Below are 21,659 nucleotides of genomic sequence, written 5' to 3'. Positions count from 1 at the left end.
AATGTCATGTCTTTAGAATCACTTAACTTGGGTCAAATAGTAGCATTCAATATTTGTATCAGAATGCATGGCAAAAAAGTCAGTCATTTAGGGTTAACAAAAATAACTCGGGTAAAAATGCATTTTTAAAATTTTTGCATAATTTGAAACTTGAAATTTGACTATACATGTGCCAAAAAGTAATTCGCTGGATACCTTTGTAGGTATTGATGAGATAGATAACTTAAGCCACATAAAATAATGGTCAGGAGAGTATAATAGTAATTAGTAATCATTATTTAAACAGTGAAAATAGTTTTGTAACTTATCTTTTTTGAAAATCTGGATGTGCAATGAATTATTTACTTATTATGACATTTTTTATAGAAGGCAACAAGAGTCTTAAATAAGGTTACTGAGGATCAAAGAATATACTATTAAAAGTGGTTATGTGATGACATATCAAGGAAATACAACTTTATGCTTTCATGGAAAACCTAATATTAATACAGTATAGAATGAAATTATGTCATTCTATCTATTTGAAATTGCTAAAAAATAGCAAAAACAAAAGACGATTTCCTACATGCACTAAAAGCAGAAACAAATTGGGCATTTGCCTGAAGTGATGTAAATGAGTTTTGTACAAAAATAAATGTTTTATGCATAATTTTTGGGATAGGGGCCTTAATAAATCAATTACTTTTATTCAGTAGGTATAACTATGTTCATATACATGCAATAATAGTACAAAATGTTTTTTGAAATACGTAAATAAAGCAGTGACACTGTTTTATGTTAAGGAAATATTTTTTCCTCTAGTGTGCTTATTTTTGTAAAGCATCTAATACCAAGATGGCAATTCTTCTCATTAATGGTTAATTTCATCCTTTTTCATTTAGATACCATCAACCTACCAGAACCATTATTCGTTGAATTATTGTTTCCTACCAATGGCAGAACCAAATGAATCTCTTAACTCTAATACATAATAGTTAAATGAGGTGGTACAGTGCATATGCACTTTTACATATACATATGCACCCATATATACACATGCAATTTTGTTTTAAAAGTGCTAAAATGTTTTTCATTGAAAAGACCTTTAAATGTATGTAGGGCAAAGTTACCATGTGGGGTTACTTTTGGCCACTGTGATTTCCTCAAACAAGACACAGAAAATAAATAGTGATACAAAATTAAACAGCAGAATGTAAAGCATACAAATAGCAGTGGGAAATCTTTATCGATAATTGCAATTTCTATTCATTTAAAACAGATAGAACCATACACAGAGCTCTTCATGTTATTATTTTCGGCCAGAGATTAATTTCAAGCAAAATAAAATATAGAGAATGAATAACTGGTTGAAGCACTTTTCCACTTGATAAAATTTTTTTCATTTTACGACCGGGACTTTATCAAGTGGAAAAGTGCTTTGATCAGTTATTCATTATGTTCAACTTCCACCACATCATGCCTGAAGCTACTCAAAATATAGAGACATGGAAAATATAACGTTCATACAGAGAAAATTCTAAAATAATTATGATAGACTTGACACAAGAGTGAAAAACATTTTGCTCATTGCTCAGTTCATTGTAGTTAAAAATAACCCCTGCATTATGGCACTACATTGAATGATGCATGAGCAAAAACAGTACAAGTGTGCACTGTAGGTTTAGAAGAGCAACATGAACTTCCATGCTAACAGCATTGGTAGATGGAAATACTAGGATGGTCTGAAATGTTCTTGGGCTCACCCATAGATGATATCACTACTCGCATATTTTTTTTTGTCTCTCATGTTGCCTCAATTGTAAGTGGATACTGTGTGAAATTGCAAGCCATTTCATCCAGCAGTTCACTGTAGGGTGTTGTTTGAATCAGTTCTGGTGCAAGTGTTGTTAGAAATAGGAAAAATGGAGGACTGTGTGGAGATAAAATTCTTCATAAAAGAAGGTTTAATGATGATCAAAATTCATTCAAGGATTTTAAATGTGTACAGGGACTCTTCTCATTACATTTTTACTGTGAAGAAATGGGTGACCCAATTTAAACATAGCTGTGAAAGCCTCCAAGATCATCCACATGAAGAACATTTGAAAAGTGAAATCACACTGGAAATCATTTAAAAATTGCACAATATGATTCTGGAAAATCGGCGTGCAAATGTGCATAAATTTGCTAATACTGTAGAGATATCAAAAGAATGCATTGGTTACATTTTGCATATAAAAAATCTTTGTACAGGATGGGTGCCATAGATCTGTAGAACGAAAATGCATTCAGATGACACTTTCCAAACAGCACCTGACGTGCTTTACGAAAAACAAGGAAGATTTTCTGTGTCGACTTGTGACCATGGATGAAAATGGATTCAACTTTACACACCAGAATCAAAACAATCCATTAAGTTGATAGTGGCCAGTTCTTCATTTCCAAAGATAATGGATGGTGGTAAAACTTTTTTGAAAACATTAATTGTCATTTTCATTATCAGGCCAAGAACTTTTCAGATGCCCCTTCCATACGATATAACCCCTTGTTATACCCAAGATTGTATTTCCAAAAGGTGACTTTGCAAAACCTTATGTGGTTCATAGTTTAGCCATAGAGCTACAACATTAATCTTTCACTAATTGTTCCTATTTAAAAACAATATGCAAAACTTGCTTATAGGCACAGAGCATAATACTGAACTCCGTACAAAATCAGTTGTTTAAAATATTTTAACTGATTGGGAAACTATCTCTCGAGTAGAGAAATAGAAAAATGATTCAGTACCATGAGCTCAAAGCATGATAAATAAAATTTCATAATTATGATGAAATGAGCTATCAGCAAGATCTTTTCTCCATAGTACCATCACGTCGTTTGCCTGCGGTCAGTACCTTACCTCTCGCTTGTTTTTCTTTGTGTTGTATAGCCATGTGAAGATGAAACAAAGCTAGCTCTTTGAATTAATTACAAAGTACTTCCTAGTAGGGTTAATTTAATATTGATCTTGCAATAATTAAACAAAAAATGAGTTAAAATGCAAAATATGAGTTAATAAAGTGAATTATAAATCTTGTATTCTTTTTGCACTAATCCAGTTTCTAGGCACCCTTCTACTGCCTTGAGTCTTGTTGTAATGTTTCATAGCAATTTCTGTGTTGACTTGTTTATCAAGTGTAATGGAAATTGGGAGTGTGATAATATGTAGTGATTAAAAGTAAACAGAAAGAACTGTGGCAAGGATAGTTAGTTTCATTGAGGAAGCATGCCTCTGCAAAAGTGATGATCACCTTTGCCTTATCCCCAATGCTAAAGAGATTAAACAGCCTTCTCAATCAGTACTCCATTAACTTACAAGCAGTAAGTCATCAAATCTCTTCCAATTTCTCTAAGAAACATGTACATATTACATATTTATTTTAAAGCATTATTCACATACAGCAGTAGCACCAATTTACAGTGCAAAATTATAACAAACATGAAAAAGGATTAGTGGATGTCTCCATTTTTCGGGTTCCTGCTGCGTTGGTAGTCATGCTTGACGGCAGTTTCACCTGGATTCCACCAGGCGTCTTCAGGTCGAAGTGCCGATATCCTTTTGGCTGCGCTTATATAGCCCTCGCTCTCTCGCTGCTGCGTTGAGATTGGCTGGTTTCTGGAACACTCTCTTCCAGGCGTTCGTCAGGTGGTAACCGTCTTCCCGGTTGAAATTTCTCGGCATTTTGGTGATCTCAATTGCTCAAACTGACGCCGAGAAATTTCAACCGGGAAGACGGTTACCACCTGACGAATGCCTGGAAGAGAGTGTTCCAGAAACCAGCCAATCACAACGCAGCAGCAAGAGAGCAAGGGCTATATAAGCGCAGCCAAAATGATATCGGCACTTCGACCTGAAGACGCCTGGTGGAATCCAGGTGAAACTGTCATCAAGCATGACTACCAACGTGGCGAGAACCCATTAAATGGAGACATCCACGAATCCTGAACGCCATGGAAGACTACGATCCAAACATGAAAAAGGACAAAATACAATAACAGCATAACAATAAACAACGAGAAACGAACATGGACAGGGGAAAAAATTTAACTTGTTGAGAGGTAGGATAAAGCTTGGATGGTGAAATTGCTGCATGATAAATTAAAAGGATCGACAGTGTGAGGGAGTGAATTTAGAAGAGAGGAGAGGCAAAATAAAGGTGAGCACTTGATGAGAGATATTCTAGGAATAGGCAGATGGAGTAGGGAGTGGGTGCAGGTGGATCAAGTTGGTATCCTGAAGTTGAAGAGAGAGAGCAGTTTAAGGCAATCAATAGCCGAGTTTTAAATCAGCTTTAAGTCTGCAGTTTTGGGGACTAGAAATGGATAAAGAAGACAGAACAGCATTTGAGGACATATTGCGGAAATGTGGGACTTGGTGTACGACTATTTTGACAAAGAAGTGAGAGATGCAATTGAGGGATTTAAGATTAGTTGGGGATGAGGTAGACCAAATTGGGGAGCAATATGATACTATGGGAAGGACAATTGTTGAGAAGTAGGAATGGAGTGCTCTTGGATCTTTAATTACTGTGAAGCGGTATAGAAAGCCTAATAGGGACATTGCTTTATTTTTTATAGTCTGTATGTGGTCGGAGTAATTTAGTCTATGGTCAGTTAAAACGCCAAGGTTGTTACTCTATTTAAGGGAGTTGAGTTAATTGAGTAGCTGAACATCAGGGTTTTTTTTCAGAGCAAGAGTCATGATGCTGCATTTTCCAGGGTTTAAGCTAAGCTTCCAGGTATCACACCATAAGGAAATATGATGTAAGGCAAGTTGAAGGTGAATGCAGTCAGAAGTGTTATTAATTAGCTTGTTAGTCTTGCAATCATCAGCGTAGAGAACAGTATGGCCCTGGGAGGAAAGAAGTCGGGAAGGAAGATCATTAACGAATAAATTGAAAAGATATGGTCCAAGGACACTGCCCTGGAGAACTCCAGACATCACAGGAAACCAAGAGGAAGAGGCATTCGAGAGTATTACACGCTGGGTTCTGCGGGTGAGAAAGCTTGAAAGAAGACTTAGGAACATACCATGCATGCTGAACAGTTGGCTGAGTTTATGAAGGAGGAGTTGATGATGCAGGGTGTCGAAAGCCTTGGAGAAGTGAAGTTAGATGGCATCAAATTGACTTGAATTGTCTATTGCCATGATGGCATGGCGCTGAAAGACAGGGAGACTTGTCAGGCACAATCTGCCTAGGAGGAAACCGTGCTGCTGGGAAGATAAAAAGGGTGAGGCGAAATAATAAATCCTGTTCAGAATAATCGTTCACAAACGAAAGACAGGTTTGGAAGCAATGAGATAGGGCGATAGTTAGAAACATCATTCTTAGGACCTGTTTTATGTATCGGAATAATATTGGCGCATTTCCATTGAGGAGGGAAGCTTCCAAGGGAAAAACAGCAATTAAACAAGATGGCTTAAGGTTGTGAGAGGGCTGAAATGCAATTGCGAATAAATTTAGGGCTGACAGCATCTGGGCCAGGTAAGCGATGGAGTGGTATTTTGAAGAGGTATTGGAAAACCTCCTGGGAGCCTGTGTATGAGTAGGATATAGAATGGTCTATATTAGGAAGGAGGGAATGGACAGAGATAATACTGAGGTTAGAAGCAGGCTGCAGGTATTCGGAAAAGAATTTTAGAAAGAGGTAGGGTCTCTCTGATCCCGCAGCATTTTTGGCACCACAGGAGAGTGCTTCAGAAATTTAAGGACGATTACACCACTGATTGATAAGGGACCAGAATTTTTTGGGGGCAGAGGAAATATGAGAGGAGACAGTCTGCACATAGTTTTCATAGTCAAGGCGAATGAGGAATTGATACATGTAAATAATACCTATGCATGGCACCTAAATACATGATAGATAATATACTACACTATGGGATATACTCTATTGTGGGATACTAACAGAAGTTTACATCTTAGCCAAAAATTGCAAGAAAACAGCTAACCAGTTATTATTAATATAAATAGACAATTGAAATTCACAGTTGTCACAGTCCAATGAAGCTCCACTCATTAATAGGCTTGCAATGCAAAGATTTATTGACATTTGCTCTCTATTCTTACCAGTCTAAAGCTATGTGATAATACCTTTTCTGCATTCATTACTCTTTCTATCAGGTGTTCAATTGACTGCTGCAGTCCATTCTTAACTATACATGAACATTATAACTACTTGATCAGCTCTCTTAAATTTTTCTTGGTTATTCCTGATGGGGCTCTATATTTTTGCTTCTGATATTTTAGTAGAATAAAGTTTATTTTGAAGAAAATGATTGGTACTTACTTCAGAAAATGCAACTTGAAGCAAAGGCCAAGCATACATCCTGGTGTTCACTCTATTTTTCACGAAAAAAGCAAGAAGGTCTGGGTCATGATGAGAAAGGAGATTTTCCATGGCAGCTAACACATTGATTGGAGGAAACGGGAAAAATTCAAACCAATGTTGGCAATAGTTGACTGTAAACAAAAACAAAGATTCACTTTAATCAAGTAAACCGTTTATAATTTAAAATTTTCCACAAAAAATGTAAAAAACCAGTTATAATTATAATGTCTACACATATTTCACAAAATCAAAGTATATACAAACATTTTAGCACAGCATTCAAACATCTTAATTCATAAGGAATATAGTAATGAGAGTAGAGGCATCTTAAGAGGAGGGTCACATGAGCATGGGGTCGATCCTCTTTCTTTAGAACATTTTCCACTTTACTCAACTTGAATTTGCTGCTTTCATTATGAACAATAATAATAGTATTCCTAAATACCATTTTATTATTATTATAGGTAATCTACCGGTTGAGGTAAGTTTGAATATATAGAACTATCAAATAAATATCTTGTCCCTCCTGCCAAAAAACAACCCAAAATCCTACTCCACAAGCCCCTCTTCATCTCCATATACTTCCTCCCTTCATTCCGTCTAACATCCCTATTCCATTTCTGTCCCATCATCGTTAGCCTAACATTCTCCCCTCTATCACAGTCTTCAGCATCCCATTGCCAATCAATATTCTTTGAATCCATTTATCTTTCCTCCTGATGATTTCTCCCAACAATTCCCTCTCCTCCTACCATATCCAGAATTCCTCCTTTGTTTTCATTTCTGTCCACTTAACCTTCTCCTTCCTTCTTGACAGCCAAATTTAAAAAACTTCCAAAAGAAATATGCCAATTTTTCTGCGTCAATGACCATGTTTCCGTGCTTCACATAACTACGCTTCATATTAAAGTTTTAACAAGCCTTTTCTTCACATCCTAACACAAAATCTCTGTCACCAATTCCTTTCTTCTAGTGAAAGCTCTGCCTAACGCTATTCTTCTCCTTATGTCCTTACTAATTTGACCATTTTGGACCTAAACACTTCCAAGATGCCTATACTTGTCCACCTGCTCCAGTTTTAGCCCTCCAATTTAAATGTTTAACTTACCCAACCTCTTTCTGGAAAGCAGCATAAACTTTGTTTTATTTATATTTATTCTCATCTCATATCTATCGCACTGAATTTTCAATTCACGCAGCAATGCTTGCAACCCTTTGGCTGATTGACAAACTAAAGCTTGGTCAACAGCAAACCTAACTGATTTTATGAATTCATTGCCGACTTTCATTCCGACCTCCAGTTCTTCACTTGCCTCTTTAATCATTTCCTCCACAAATACATTGAACAGCACCGATTATAATGGACAACCCTGCCTTACACCTCTTCCTAATGTTGCCCATCTGGACTCTCTGCTCCCCACTCGCACCTGAGCAGTCTGAGACATGTACAGGCTGTGGATTAGCCTCCTGTCCCTCTAATCTATTCCTATTTTCTGCAATATATTCATTATTTTTTCCAAATTCTCTCTATCAAATGCCTTTTCGAAGTCTACAAAACAGGCAAATACGCCCTGATTGTATTCTATAATTACCATTTTACCTTAAGTTAATAATGTTCATCTTGTTTGCCTACCAGGGTATCACATTGGCGTGTGACTTTTTCAGTGGTGTCCTCGTCCCTACTCGGGGAGATAAATGGAGAGCCCTTCAAGTAGTAGTAATTAGGGGAGGCAACCAACAGCAAATAGAGTATTCAATATTTAACACATAATATTTATTTAATGGAGTACCTGATGATGACGCCTATGCGCTGAAACTAGTAGTACAAAAATAAAAAACAGTGGAAATATACATTGTGTTCTTCATTTAATGAACGAATGGAGTATCCTGCATACTCTGACAAAGGGTAATAATAGAAAAAAATGATTATATAAACAAGCTATTCCATTCGGAGAAGGTCTTTTACAATAACAAGAGGAGCAAGCGAAACAACTTGCAGAAAATGGATGGGCAACCATCATTAATTGCAACAATTAAAGAATTATTACCAATTATTTAAAAATCAAGTACCACAAGGGCAAATGAAAAATGGAAGAAAAACAAGCAAGAATAAATTAAGTTAGAAAAGGATGTAACCTCTCAACAGCACTATTCAACATACACAGAAGCAATAAAATAAACACATTGAATGGGCATGAAGCAAATCAAAATGAACGAAAAAGACTTTAACATCCTCCTTCATTTTGCCGATGACATCACAGTAACAGCTAAGAATCCAGAGGACCTGTAAGCACCGTTTGGCATAATGGACTAAATATTACAGTGATAGAAATGAAAGTAAGCTTAAAGAAAACTAAAATCCAAGCATTTAAACAGGAGAATATTCACACCAATTTTGTGTCAAGAGGATACAAAATTGGAATGAGTGGAATCATTCTCCTACCTCAGAAGAAGCAGGACATTAGACGGAAGGAACTCAGCATATGTCAACCAGAAATTTGTGCAAGCAATAATCATGAAGAGGCAACTACCATGCTCAAACAAGGTAAGCTTACAAACAAGAAAGTATTATTTCAAAGCACTCATGCACAGAATGATATTCCATTGATTTAAGACATGGAGCATTGGAAAAGCAGACCCAAGAGGAACTGAAGCCTTTGAAAACAGGGACAGAAGGCAAATCTTGAAAATGTAATGCATGGGGAAATATATAGAAGAGTAAAAAAGGAAAATACAATATGAACCTTACCAATAAACAGAAAGAACTGATGGGCTAGGAGCAACTTGAAACATAATGGATTTGTTGGACATGATGGAAGGGAAAATAGAAGGGAAGGTCAAGGGATGCATGCATAAAAATAGTATTGAAGGATGTTGGCTGTAAGACTCATCAGAATGTAAAGGAATTAGCATTAGAACGGAAGAGTGTAGGACTGCAGTCAACCAATGACTGGATTGAAATAATGATGATTAATATTTAATGATGCAATCTGAAATTGGATAAAATACATGAATAAGGAAATTATATAGCCAATAAGGTTATCCTATCATTTTGTACTCACTTATAATAGTTGCCACAGCTTCAAAACAGCCCAATATATCATGAATAAAGAGTTTGACAAAAGGATATATAAAAAGAGGAAGGTAGTTCACTTGGCTGAACAAAGGTGACCAATGGGCTAAGCATGACATTAATCTGAAAATAATGAAAAAAATAATTATCATTACCATTCACGAAATTTTATTCAGAATTTGCAACTTTTCTATAACAATGCAGAAAGACTTACTTTTTCAAATGCTTTAGTTCAGACTGATTATCCAAAGGATATTTCTGTTCAACATGAGCAAAGGCTGGATGCAATCCTCTTGCTATAAGACCAGCAAAAGCCTTCTGATTACAAGGCAGCTGAAGTAGGGCTGTTCTCCATGCAATTATGCGATAACGGGTAGGAAAGGCTCCATGCACGCGTAATAGTGACTGCATTCTTTTATGATTTAACTCAGATTTGATCTGGTGAAGGACAAAATACATATTTACATGACCAAAAGCTAAAGATCTATTAGAATGAAAAATATCAATTACATTTCATATTGGATTATATTTGTACTGATGTTAGCACATCCTATAGACCATTCAAAGATACAAATTTAAGCTGTTAGCACTTGTGCTTAAGCACGCAAAATAGAATGCTTTTTCAATTGAACAATTTAAAAGTTTTTTTTTACAATCAATTATCCCAAATATATACCTTTTTACTTAATAGTTATGATTAACAAGTCCATATAAGAGCTTTGATTATAGTACTGTCACACAATATAAAAATAAATAAGCAAGAGGATAGTTCATTTTATTTAGGCAAACTCAAGACAAGAAACAACAACTAAATACTTATAATAGCATAATTATAAAATATATACCTAAATATGAGTAGGTATACTATAATTATGCATATAATGGAAATACATACTAATACTGAATATAATACATTAAACATTATTTTACATCCATTTTAAGGAACACTGCAAAAATGTTAATATATAATACAAATGAATATATAATTGACTTAGACCTCGGACGAAAAATTAGGATAATCATCACACAATCTTATCCATCAAGCAAAATTATTGTTGTCATGTCATGGTTTCCAGATTAAAAAAAATCAAATTGGTTAAGAAACCATGTGAAATTTTACTCATTTAGACCTAAGAAATTTAATTTGATAGCAGTCTCAACACTTAAAAACTCTTTAATTCTAACTAAAAAGTTGACTTTAAAACTTATGGTAAGCTCTCAATTTCTTGTTTCTTAGGCTTGTCCTATAAACTCAATTTAATTATGCAGATAATAAACCAGTACTGGTTGAAACAGAAGTACTGCAATCACTGATGGAAAGATAATAAAAGAATTTGGAATGAAGATTCATGTGAATAAGACAGATGTTATAAGATTTGGCAATGGAGAAGGTGCTGTCAATTAATTGCTAGAAGGAAAGGTAGTAGAACAAGTAAAGCCTTTTGAGAAATTGGGCAATTAAATAACATAGAATGGGAGCTGCGTGGAAGAAATAAGAAGCAGGATAGCAATGATACAGAAATTATTTGAAAGGGTAAAATTATTTATAATTGCAACAAGAATTCAAATAGAACTGTGTAAATATTTGTTTGCTAAGGGTTTTGTATGGAAGTGAAACGTGGACAAAAAATGAGAAAGAAAAGATTATTACGAGAGTTTTGATATTTGACCACAGAGAAGAACAGAGGGGGTGAAATGGATTGAAGAAACTGGAAATCATAATAGAAAAAAGAAATAAAACGCCCACACTGGGATGGTATATTATATGGTCGGGTGAGAGAGGAGTTCGGCATTGAATTAGCTCTGCCTTTCAGTAAAATGCAAAGAGAAAACAAAAATTCACAATAGGTCAAGCAACAAGATGAGATATATTTCCAGATTGCATAATATCCAATGTTATTTCCTGTTTACCCATGAATCAGCAGGAAGAAGTTATATGTGCTTGGGTTACAGTGGAGTATTTTCTGAGATAAATAGCACAAAACTAGCCTTCATAATGAATACCCTTGACAATAAAAAATCCTTTATGGTATGCAATGTGCTAGAAGTTCATTGCAGATGTATGTATTTCAAATCATCCCTGCTAAAAACCACACCAACTCCTATGATTTTGGTTGGGAACTGTCTTGATTTTGTACTGTGATATTTTGAAGGAAAACAATAATGAAGGTTTATTTGAAACTAATTATATTCACATGCACCAAATTCTTCATATTTATCAAATAGTATATTCTGCAACAAACTATGGAGCTTATCACAATGCTCTGTAAACTTGTTTGTCCCCTGAGCAGGATAACCAATCATTTTTTCCAAATTTTTCCAGATATTCCCACTGAAAATGAAGTCCTTTCTTAATTCCTACTCCAGCGGGTTTGGAATCTAATTATGCATTTTTTGTAGATCATACCTCACCTCTTTATGTGCCAGTGTTTGCACGGAGGTCAATCCAAAACTAGTTATTCAGTTTTTTCCAGGGTCTTCACAGTTGACTACCTACAGCTAGCCCAAACTCATCTCAAAACTATAAGGAACATGGCCCTCATTTCTCTATAGATTAACATTTTTTCAGCAATGCTGTGTGTTGTTTCATTAGTTAGCAAGCTTTTGCAAACTATTCTAATGGCCTCATCGGGAATGAATGGAAGAATATACCCATAGAAGCTGATAGCCCTAGTTTCTATGGAGTTTTGTTTGGTCTTTGGAGTATCCTTTTGATTAGCCAGCACCCTTCTACTCAATCACCATGAAAGTTAAAAAAAAAAGATTAGGCAGAAGGATTGGTACCATTCCTCCCTTTCTAAACATTTATCTCTTGAAAAGCATCATGCTGTCAAAATCAATTAGATGAAACTTCCTGTAGAATAATCAGGGAATCCATAGAGATTTGTAAATGATGAAATAATCTCAATAGAGACAAGGGTCCCATCTATATTTAAGTAATCCTAAATCATATTGACATGTTAAAGCCATTGGATCTCATTGTTATCACAGTTAAAGCTAAAAGGAGACAGCTCAATCAAATATTCAATTCTTGCCTGATGAAGTAATCAATCTTTAAAATATTCCTTAATTTCAATAAAGGAACCTTGAAAATTTAAGCTCAAGATTATGGTATCGTAAAACTTAGTAACTCTGGAAGTAACAATGCCATGAGCTACTCATCTCTGGCTAATAAATTATCAGGCACAACATATCTGCTCCTTGCCCAACAGCCTTTCAAGCTAATATACATTTTGCAAATAAACCATTATCAATGTTTGTAAAGCCCTGTTCAGGAACTAATCTAAAAACTATTAAAACCAGTGCTGACCTCGACAAAATTCCTGGTTTATCATTAAGTTGTTTGTCATTGTTTTGAAGCTATAAAAGCACCCCTTTTATTTTTAATTAATGAGTCTTTAATGCAAGGGATTTTCCCATCCCAAGTAAAAGAATCAAAACTAGTGCCTGCACACAAAAAACGTGGCTGTGTCAATAATTTAAGGAACTACAGATTGATAGCCATTCAAAATACATTTGCTTAAATATTTTAAAAGGCCATATAGAAAGAATGAAGGGTGGAGAGAAACCCAGTATCGGCATTAGCCTATTCTTTACTAAAGGCGCCAAGGGGTCCGGAGCTTAACGTCCCATCCGACGGATGGCGTACTCACTCAAAGCGCCCTCCACAAAGCACCTCAGGTAGGGATCAAGATGCCACTGAAAAATTTTCAACACCGCTAGGATTTGAACCCAGGCCCTCTAGGTGGGAAGCCAGTATAATAGCCACCGCACCATCTCGATCCCCTCACAAATACTTTTAGACAAAAAAAATAAGTAAATTTGGGGTCCATAAATATAAGGATTTATCCTGTATGCATACAACATATTTCAAACTTCAATCACAGCCAGGGCATTATATATTCACCAATTGTTTTGGAAGAATTTTGCACTCGAGAGATAAATAACGTTTGTGATATACCAACCTGAAAAAAAGGTAATTATATCCATTTCAACATTATTAGTGAGAATGGGAAACCATTCATTTGATATATACATAGAATCAATGAAATTATTGGGAAGGCAAATATGGAATACAAGAAAATGATTGGTATTGGCAAGAATTCATGGAAATAATTTTTTGTGCTTTCAGTGACTTCATTTGGCAGCAATATGCTTTGAATCTCAAAATTATATTAATCAAATTTGCCTCGTTTTGAAATAATCAACTTTTATTATTATATACAACTTCTATTATTCATTTTCATGATCATCTTCCTCCACTTGAGCAACAAAAGAACATACTGTCCAGTTGTCAGATATTACCTGTTCCTTTACTTTGGTGGTATTCTTTTGTAACCCAGATGACTTTCTTTTATGTGAAGTAGCATAGTAAACTGATTCCCTCTCATTGAGAGAAGAATGGTTTTCATGATGATATATTCTTGAACCTGCATTCGAAGGATTGGGAGTTTTCTTTTCAGTAGTCACCTTGAGTTTCACTGGCATTTCACCAGCAAGCACTTTTGAGCCGCAATAAATATTCAGTTCACCTGTTAGAAGAATACATGCAATGTAGCAACCACTGCTACTGCAGACAAACTTATCTGAAATGAAAATGTAAATAATTACCATCACACCCCACTTGTTCAAGAAGCATTAGATTTAATCTATTTGAAGTAAGATGGAAAATAAATGGTTGCTGGATCATTAAAAAAATTAATTCATCATTAATTAATGTTGCTGCTCTAAACCCTAATATGATCTAAAAAAAGTCTATGGTTAATTATTGGTTAATTGAGTTTAAATCAGTTTTTATACTTAAAATAACTATTAATCATAATAATTACCATGCATTTCACCATATGATTTTTAGACAACTTTGATTTAATTATTAATAGTCAAAAAATTAACCCCTTTATTTCCATAACAAAATTATGAGACTTCAAAAATAATTTTTCCAATCAGAGCGAAGTTTTTTATTATAATAGGATTGACATACATTTTGAAACAGCTGCATATGTTAAAGGTTTCCTGAAATGAGCATGCACTTTTCACTTAGAACATACATTAATCTTAATACTTATGACAAGCAGAGTTAATAAGTTGTGAAACTTATTTCAAAATTTCAATTGTATACATAATATTTTTTTAGCTTGTTCACTTTTCTTCTTTTTGAGGTTCCTACACAAATTTATCCATGACACATCCCTTTCCAATGACTTGCCTAGCCAAGGTTTTCAATAAAAAGGTTTTCTTTCCAAGATACCTTTAATTTAAAATAAAATGTCATACTGCAACCCTGAAATATTACCCAGCCAATTTTCTACACAGAATTTTACTAGTTCAAAGCTCATCTCCGATGAAAATAGTCCTAATCAGTAGATTTAACCTAGGTTCAATTGTGGATAATACTGTTTTAAAAAATGAAGAGCCATTATCGCAGTTAAATATATTACAGTAAAGAAATAAAAGTAGATTATCTTCTTGCTGAGTCATCCTTTGCAATTTGATCACTAGTATCAACTCTTATTGTGCTGCTACAGAAATGATTGGCAAATGAATTCCATGTTGGGAAGCTGCTAACCATTTTATTTGCACTATTTGTGAAAAGCAAGATCAAAATTTTCTCTGGTAACAAAAGATATTTTCATATTCATGAATGTATCCTTCCCAAAAACACTTCAAGATCAAGTTTCGGGAGAGTTGTCAGTGTAAATACGAGGGTAATCCAAGAAGTACCCGCCCCAACAAAGAAAACACAAAAATTTCAGAAAAAATGTATTTAGTTTCAACACTATCTCCTTTTAGCTCTAAAAACTTTTCCCAGCGATGTTCAATAAGTTCGATTCCCTTTTTATCATAACAGTTTTGCTACTCAAAATAGCCATTAACTGCCGACATCACTTCTTCATGGTTGGAAAATCTTAGACCACTTAGCCATTTTTTCAAGTTTGCTGACAGAAATTTATCCAAGGGGGCTAAATCTGGCAAATAGGGTGCACAAGGTAGCAATTCAAACTTTAATTCATAAACTTTGGCCAATGCAATTACGGATTGGTAAGCTGGTGCATTGTCTTGATGAAACAACACTTTCTGCTTAGCCAAATGTGCTCTTGGTTGATTTATTCGCTCAAACATTGCAATAAGTTCAAAAAATACTAGCCGTTGATAGTGTCTCCTTTTTCAAGATAGTCAATGAAAATTATCCCATGCGCATCCCAAAAAACTGACACCATAATCTTGCCTGCAGATGAAACGGTCTTCGCCTTCCTTGGAGCTTGTCCTCCCTTTTGAATCCACTGTTTTGATTGTTCTTTTGCCTCGGGTGTGAAGTAATGGACCCATGTTACATCCATGATTATGAAAAAGCGCAAAATTTCTGCTCTGTTGCCGTGAAACTTTGCTAATCACTAAATTGAAACATCTTCACGACACTGCTTTTGCTTGAGTGTGAGCAAACATGGTACCCATCTCTTGCACACAGCTTTCTCATGTCCAAATTTTCGGCTAATATGCGATGTACCACACTTTTTGAAATGCCTACTATGTCTGCTAGCTCTTGCAATCAACAATCATCCAGTATCACTTTGCGGATTTTCTTCACCGTTCCTGGAGTCGTCACCTCATTTGGTCGACCAATGCGATGATTGTCTTGATATCTCGTATGGCCTCGTTTAAACTCTGCTACCCAATATTTTACTGTGGTAAACGAAGGAGCAGACTCACCCAGAGTAGAATCCAGTTCAGCTTTCAATTGGTTGGGCTGAGGCCTTTCAAATAAAAGTATTGTATCACATAACAATGACCAATTTTCTCCATTTTCACAAATTCACTGAAAACTTTCACTATTGAGGGCTCCCAAACTAATACTAAACAACTTCAAACTTGAAACATATACTTAATAGATTGCATACTTTCTAATAAAGTGATATTTTTCAAACAACTACTGCCATCCTTAGGTCAGGCCGGGTACTTCGGGGCCTTCCCATGTACAAACAGGCTTGAAAATTCTTCTCTGTTACCAATTATATGGTACATTACACTTCCACTTTTCTTTGTTTTTGACCTCACTCTATACTTTCACACTGCTTTTCACACCATATTTCTTTAGCTATCTGGTTTCTTAATTAAGTTTATCACTTAGCAAACTTTTTAGGACATTAGAAAAGTAATAAGGTTTACAATTCTACACTACCATATGTAAATACTATAGAAAAATGCAAGGTTTCTTTTTATACTTATTTTATTATTGAAAACATTTAAAATACAGCACACGAGGGTTGCTATTTATATTTTGAGCCTTGACACTGCCAAGTGCTTTAGGCACCATCTGATATTTCTGTCTGAAAGTTTGACCCTTTTAACGCTAACTTTCTCCCGAACATTTTTTCGGTTGCTCATAACTTGTGTTGTTAACAGTGACTCGAACATTTTGTCTCAGCCAAAAATGGAGTTAACTCATGAACACTTTCGTGCGATGATTTTTTACGACTTTCGACATGGATTATCAAGAGAGGAGTGCATCACTCAACTTACTTCCACTTCTGGCAATAAAGCCCCATCCTTCGCCACTGTGAAACACTGGTATAACGAATTCCATCATGGCCACCGTTCTCCTAGCAACGAAAGTCATGAAGGTCAGTTGTTGTGCCAGAAAACATTGATGTTGTGCAAGAACTAGTAATAGAAGAGCCTCATGTGACTTATCGTGAGATTGAGGCATCCTTGGGGATTAGTATGACAACCATCAATAACATATTGAATAAATATTTAGATGTGAAAAAACTTTTTTGCTTTAGATCCTGGATAACTTTACAAAAGCGGAAAAAGATGCTCGCATCCATTGGTGCATAGAAATGCCCAATAAATGCAATCGCTGTGCTACAAAAGCTGTGCATTACATCTACATAGGTGAAGAATCTTGGACCTATCTGTATGAGCCCGAAACAAAGCAGAAATCCACTGCATGGGTCTTCCTAGGCGAGCCAAATCCAACTAAAGTGATTCTTGCACGAAGCACATCAAAGCAAAGGATCGCCTGTTTCTTTAGAAAAGCTGGACATATGGCAACTGTACCATTAGAGAAACGAAGAACCATGAATTTTGAATGGTACACGAGCATTTGTTTCCCACAAGTGCTTGGTGAAACACGGAAAAAGAAGCGACAATTCATCATCGCCATTCTTCATCATGACAATGCAACTTCTGACAGATCGGCTGAAACAACTACCTATTTGACTGGCCAAAACATCGAATTGATGGGTCATCCTCCCTACAGCCTTGATTCAGCACCAAATGACTTCTTTTTATTCCCATTTATCATGAAACAACTGCATGACCAACATTCTCCGGCACCTGAAGAAGCTGTTGATCCATTTAAAAACCATTTTCAAAGGTACCTCAATCAGAGTTGAAAAAGTGTTACGAAAATTGGTTTGAGCACATGCAAAAGTGTATTGATTATCACGGAGAATAATTCGAAAAACAGTAAAGCCATTTTCAACAATAAATTACTGTCTATTCATTATTAGGCTGAAAATAAATAGCAACCCTCGTATAAACCAATATACCTGTTGCATCACAAACCAAGATATAAAATGTGGGAAAGAATAATACTTCATATGAACAACTACTGCAAAAAAAAAGACATATAGGTACTAAGTAAAAAAGTTATTGTTTTGAATTATTCATTATTTCATCATAATAATGTATTCCAATATCAATAAAATAAGTGAAAACCATCCCATTTCTTTCTTTATACAAATTGACTACACCGATCCAATGATTGCATGATAAATGTTATAAATTGCTGTGGCAAGAAAATCCTCGGCAGCATTACCTGCTTCAGTAAGGCAAAACATTAAAGATCAAGAATGTTGAGTAGCAACTGTCAATGACTTCATTTAGGAACATAGGATCATTACTTCCTAAATGTAACTGTTTGAATTTCCTGTGCTCAATAAGTAATGCAAATATATATGCTAAATACTCACAAAATTGGCTCCTTTCAGATCTTATGTATCCAATAAAAGTGGATGAATTCAAATCCAGAAAATGGACATGACCATCATGTGAGAGCATTGCAAGTACCTGCAGAAAATATTAGGACTATTTTTAGGCATAGTGCATGCATTTCACACTACATACAAAATATAAATAATTATTAAGAGACTGATATTCTTCAACCTTTTAATCCTTAAATTTCAAGACATATAAGACTGTGAAAATGAGCATTAATGATGTTAATTAGTGACAACATTCAATTCATATTTCAATTCAATTATTTATTATACAATAATATACTCAACTCAAAGAAATCAAATTATGAAAGCCGTTAAAAATATCAAAGTATATACATACTTGGATTTAATTTATGTTATCATGTAGTGCGCCATACAGCAAGGTTAAATCACTATCGGGAAGTAAGAATGAAAGATCTGTGCTAACAGAGAAAGATAAGTCGGGTAAGATAATAGTTGATGCAGAAAAGATCCAAGAGAGATGGAAGGAATATATAGAAGACCTGTATGGTAAAGAACTTAGGTCAACAAGGTTAGACATAGAAAAGGAACATGACTTAGAGCAAGATAGCTCAGGTACAGGCATACTCGATGATGAGATAGAACGGGCATTAAGGGACATAAAATCAAAGAAGGCCGTGGGGATGGACCAAATTCCTGCTGAACTGCTAAAAGGTTAGGGAAAACGTCGGAAGAAGAGTATATGGACTGATTCGTAGTATCTATGAGGAAGGAATCTGGCCAGAACACTTTGCGAGATCGGTGTTAGTTCCTATTCCAAATGAGGTGAAGGCTACATCATGTGAGGACTACAGAACAATAAGTTGGATTTCCCAGACAGCTAAAGTTGTTCTCAGGATCATCAACAAAAGGATAGAGTTGGGCAAAAGATTACTTAGGGGATGATCAGTTTGGGTTTAGGAAAGGGAGAGGCACGAGTGATGCAATTGCAGTAATGAGATCACTAATTGAGAAGAATATAGAATACAATCAGGAAGTATTTGCCTGTTTCGTAGATTTTGAAAAAGTGTTTGATAGAGTGAATTGGGAAAAACTAATGAGTATATTACAGGAAATAGGAATAGATTGGAGAGACAGGAGGCTAATCCTCAACCTGTACATATCTCAGACTGCTCAGGTGCGAGTGGGGAACGGATGGTCCGGATGGGCAGTGTTAGGAAGAGGAAAAGGCAGGGTTACCCATTATCACTGTTGCTGTTCAATGTATATGTGGAGGAAATGATTACTGAGACATTGGTAGAGCTGGAGGTAGGAATGAAAGTGGGCGGGGAAGTCGTAAAATCAGTTAGGTTTGCTGATGACCAAGCTTTAGTTTGTCAGTCAGCCAAGGGGTTGCAAACATTGCTGAGTGAATTGGAAATTCAGTACGAAATACATGGGATGAGAATCAATGTTAGTAAAACAAAGGTTCTGCGATTTTCCAGGAAGAAAAAGGCTAAGTTAACCATTATAATAGGAGGGAAAAAACTAGAGCAGGTAGAACAGTCTACGTATCTTGGAAGTGTTTTGGACCAACATGGTCAAAGTAGTAGGGATGTAAGGAAAAGAATTGCACGAGGCAAAGAGTCTTTTACAAGGAGGGTGTTGATGACAGGGACATTGAGTAAAGAGGTTAAGAAAAGACTAATGAAAACTTTGACACGGGGCATAGTCATGTAAGGCATGGAAACATGGCCATTGAAGCAGGATGATAAAAGTAGATTGGAGGCTTTTGAAATGTGGGTGTGGAGAAAGAGTGGAATGGACGGAAAGGAAAACAAATGAGGAAGTCCTAGGTATGGTGGGCGAGGAGAGGGGTTTGTGGGAGAAATCATAAGGAGGCAGAAAAAATGGATGAAGAGCATATTGATCATCGGCAGTGGGATGTTGAAGACTGTAATAGAGGGGAGAATGTTAGGCAAACCAGGAAAGGGCAGGAACAGGATTAGAATGTTGGATGGGATGAAGGAAGATGAAGACGGGCTTGATGTAGAGTAGGTTGCTGGAACATGTTTTGCTAGAAGTCACAAAATATTTATTTGGTAGTTCCAAAACCTACCTTAAACAGAAGATTACTTAATAATAAATAATAATATTTAGAAGAAATCAACAGAGACATATTTTCCCCAATTGGCAACACCAGCTAAATGGGTAACTCAGCAAGCACAAGGAAGACATGTACAATGAGGTACCCATTACAACATTTAATCACATACAAGGTAATCACATAGGTATTCCCAAAAAGTGGAACATCTGTTAGATCCAAAAATTAGAAACAAAATGAAAACAGCCACAAATATCACAAATAACTACCTCCAAAGCAATCCTCTAACACTCCTGGATAACTTTACTTAGCTTAGCAATGAGCAGCAGATGAAATATGTTACTTGAAAATTATACTGCTTACATATTCTTTTAAACATTGTATTTATGTTCTCCGGAAAAACTCAAGGAAACTTAATCATTTAAACAATTAGATCAAATACTTATGACATCTACTGCTGCATCTACTTAAATCCAGAGTTAAAAATGCTGGAGGAGGTCATTTTGACTACTTAAAAAGTTTTCTCTCATTTTTGGTTCTTTTTCAAATAAAGACAAGCAAAGAATTAAATCTGAAGGGAAAATGTTGCCAACTCAATTACTCCAAAATGTTTTGTATGCTCTATAAACAATTAAAAATACCAGTTTATTATTTCCACATATACCACTGTTTTGGGTCACAGTAGTCCAGGGGTAGAGTATTGGACTACAGACTGGAGGGCCCACATTCAATCCTGGGCAAATCTCTGAACACCTTCAGCTCTACCCAAGCTATGTGATTTTTTGGGCACCAGATCTTCCAGGGAAACCATAACCAGCAAAGGGAAAGGAACTCGCCCCTCTACCCTGATGTGTGAATGCCATATGCCGTTGGGCTTAGCACTGGCTGAATTCTACCATATGATCAATGGTATCTATTCAATACAACATTAAAAATATTGATGACCTTCATTGCGATCGAGATGGTTGGGTGGCTATCATACTGGCTCCCTACCCAGAGGGCCCGGGTTCGAATCCCAGTGGCATCGAATATTTTTCAGGTATCTCCATCCCTACTTGAGGTGCTTTGTGGAGGGCACTCTGAGTGAGTAAGCCATCCATTGGATGGGACATTACACTGTGGACCCCTTGGTGCCTTTCGTTATGAGTAAGCTAATGCCGATGCTGGGATTCTCTCCACTCTTCATCCT

At 35.8% G+C, this 21,659-nt stretch overlaps 1 protein-coding gene across 1 annotated transcript in view; it reads right to left on the bottom strand.

Annotated features, from left to right (window-relative positions):
- LOC139690396 (TBC1 domain family member 31) overlaps positions 1 to 21,659 on the bottom strand; it is a 70,019-nt gene that overhangs the window by 37,896 nt on the left and 10,464 nt on the right. The window contains exons 8-12 of the mRNA XM_071587831.1: positions 18,400 to 18,496; positions 13,730 to 14,010; positions 9,639 to 9,862; positions 9,414 to 9,547; positions 6,310 to 6,482 (exon numbers count right to left, since the gene is read on the bottom strand). Coding sequence (XP_071443932.1) covers positions 6,310 to 6,482; positions 9,414 to 9,547; positions 9,639 to 9,862; positions 13,730 to 14,010; positions 18,400 to 18,496 — 909 coding nt within the window. The remainder of the gene's footprint in view (positions 1 to 6,309; positions 6,483 to 9,413; positions 9,548 to 9,638; positions 9,863 to 13,729; positions 14,011 to 18,399; positions 18,497 to 21,659) is intronic.

This window comes from Hetaerina americana, unplaced genomic scaffold, assembly GCF_022747635.1.
Source record: "Hetaerina americana unplaced genomic scaffold, ioHetAmer1.1.p SCAF_3, whole genome shotgun sequence".
Taxonomy (NCBI): Eukaryota; Metazoa; Arthropoda; class Insecta; order Odonata; family Calopterygidae; genus Hetaerina; species Hetaerina americana.
The sequence above is the reverse complement of the archived record's forward strand: the minus strand, read 5'-3'. Positions and strand labels throughout refer to the sequence as shown.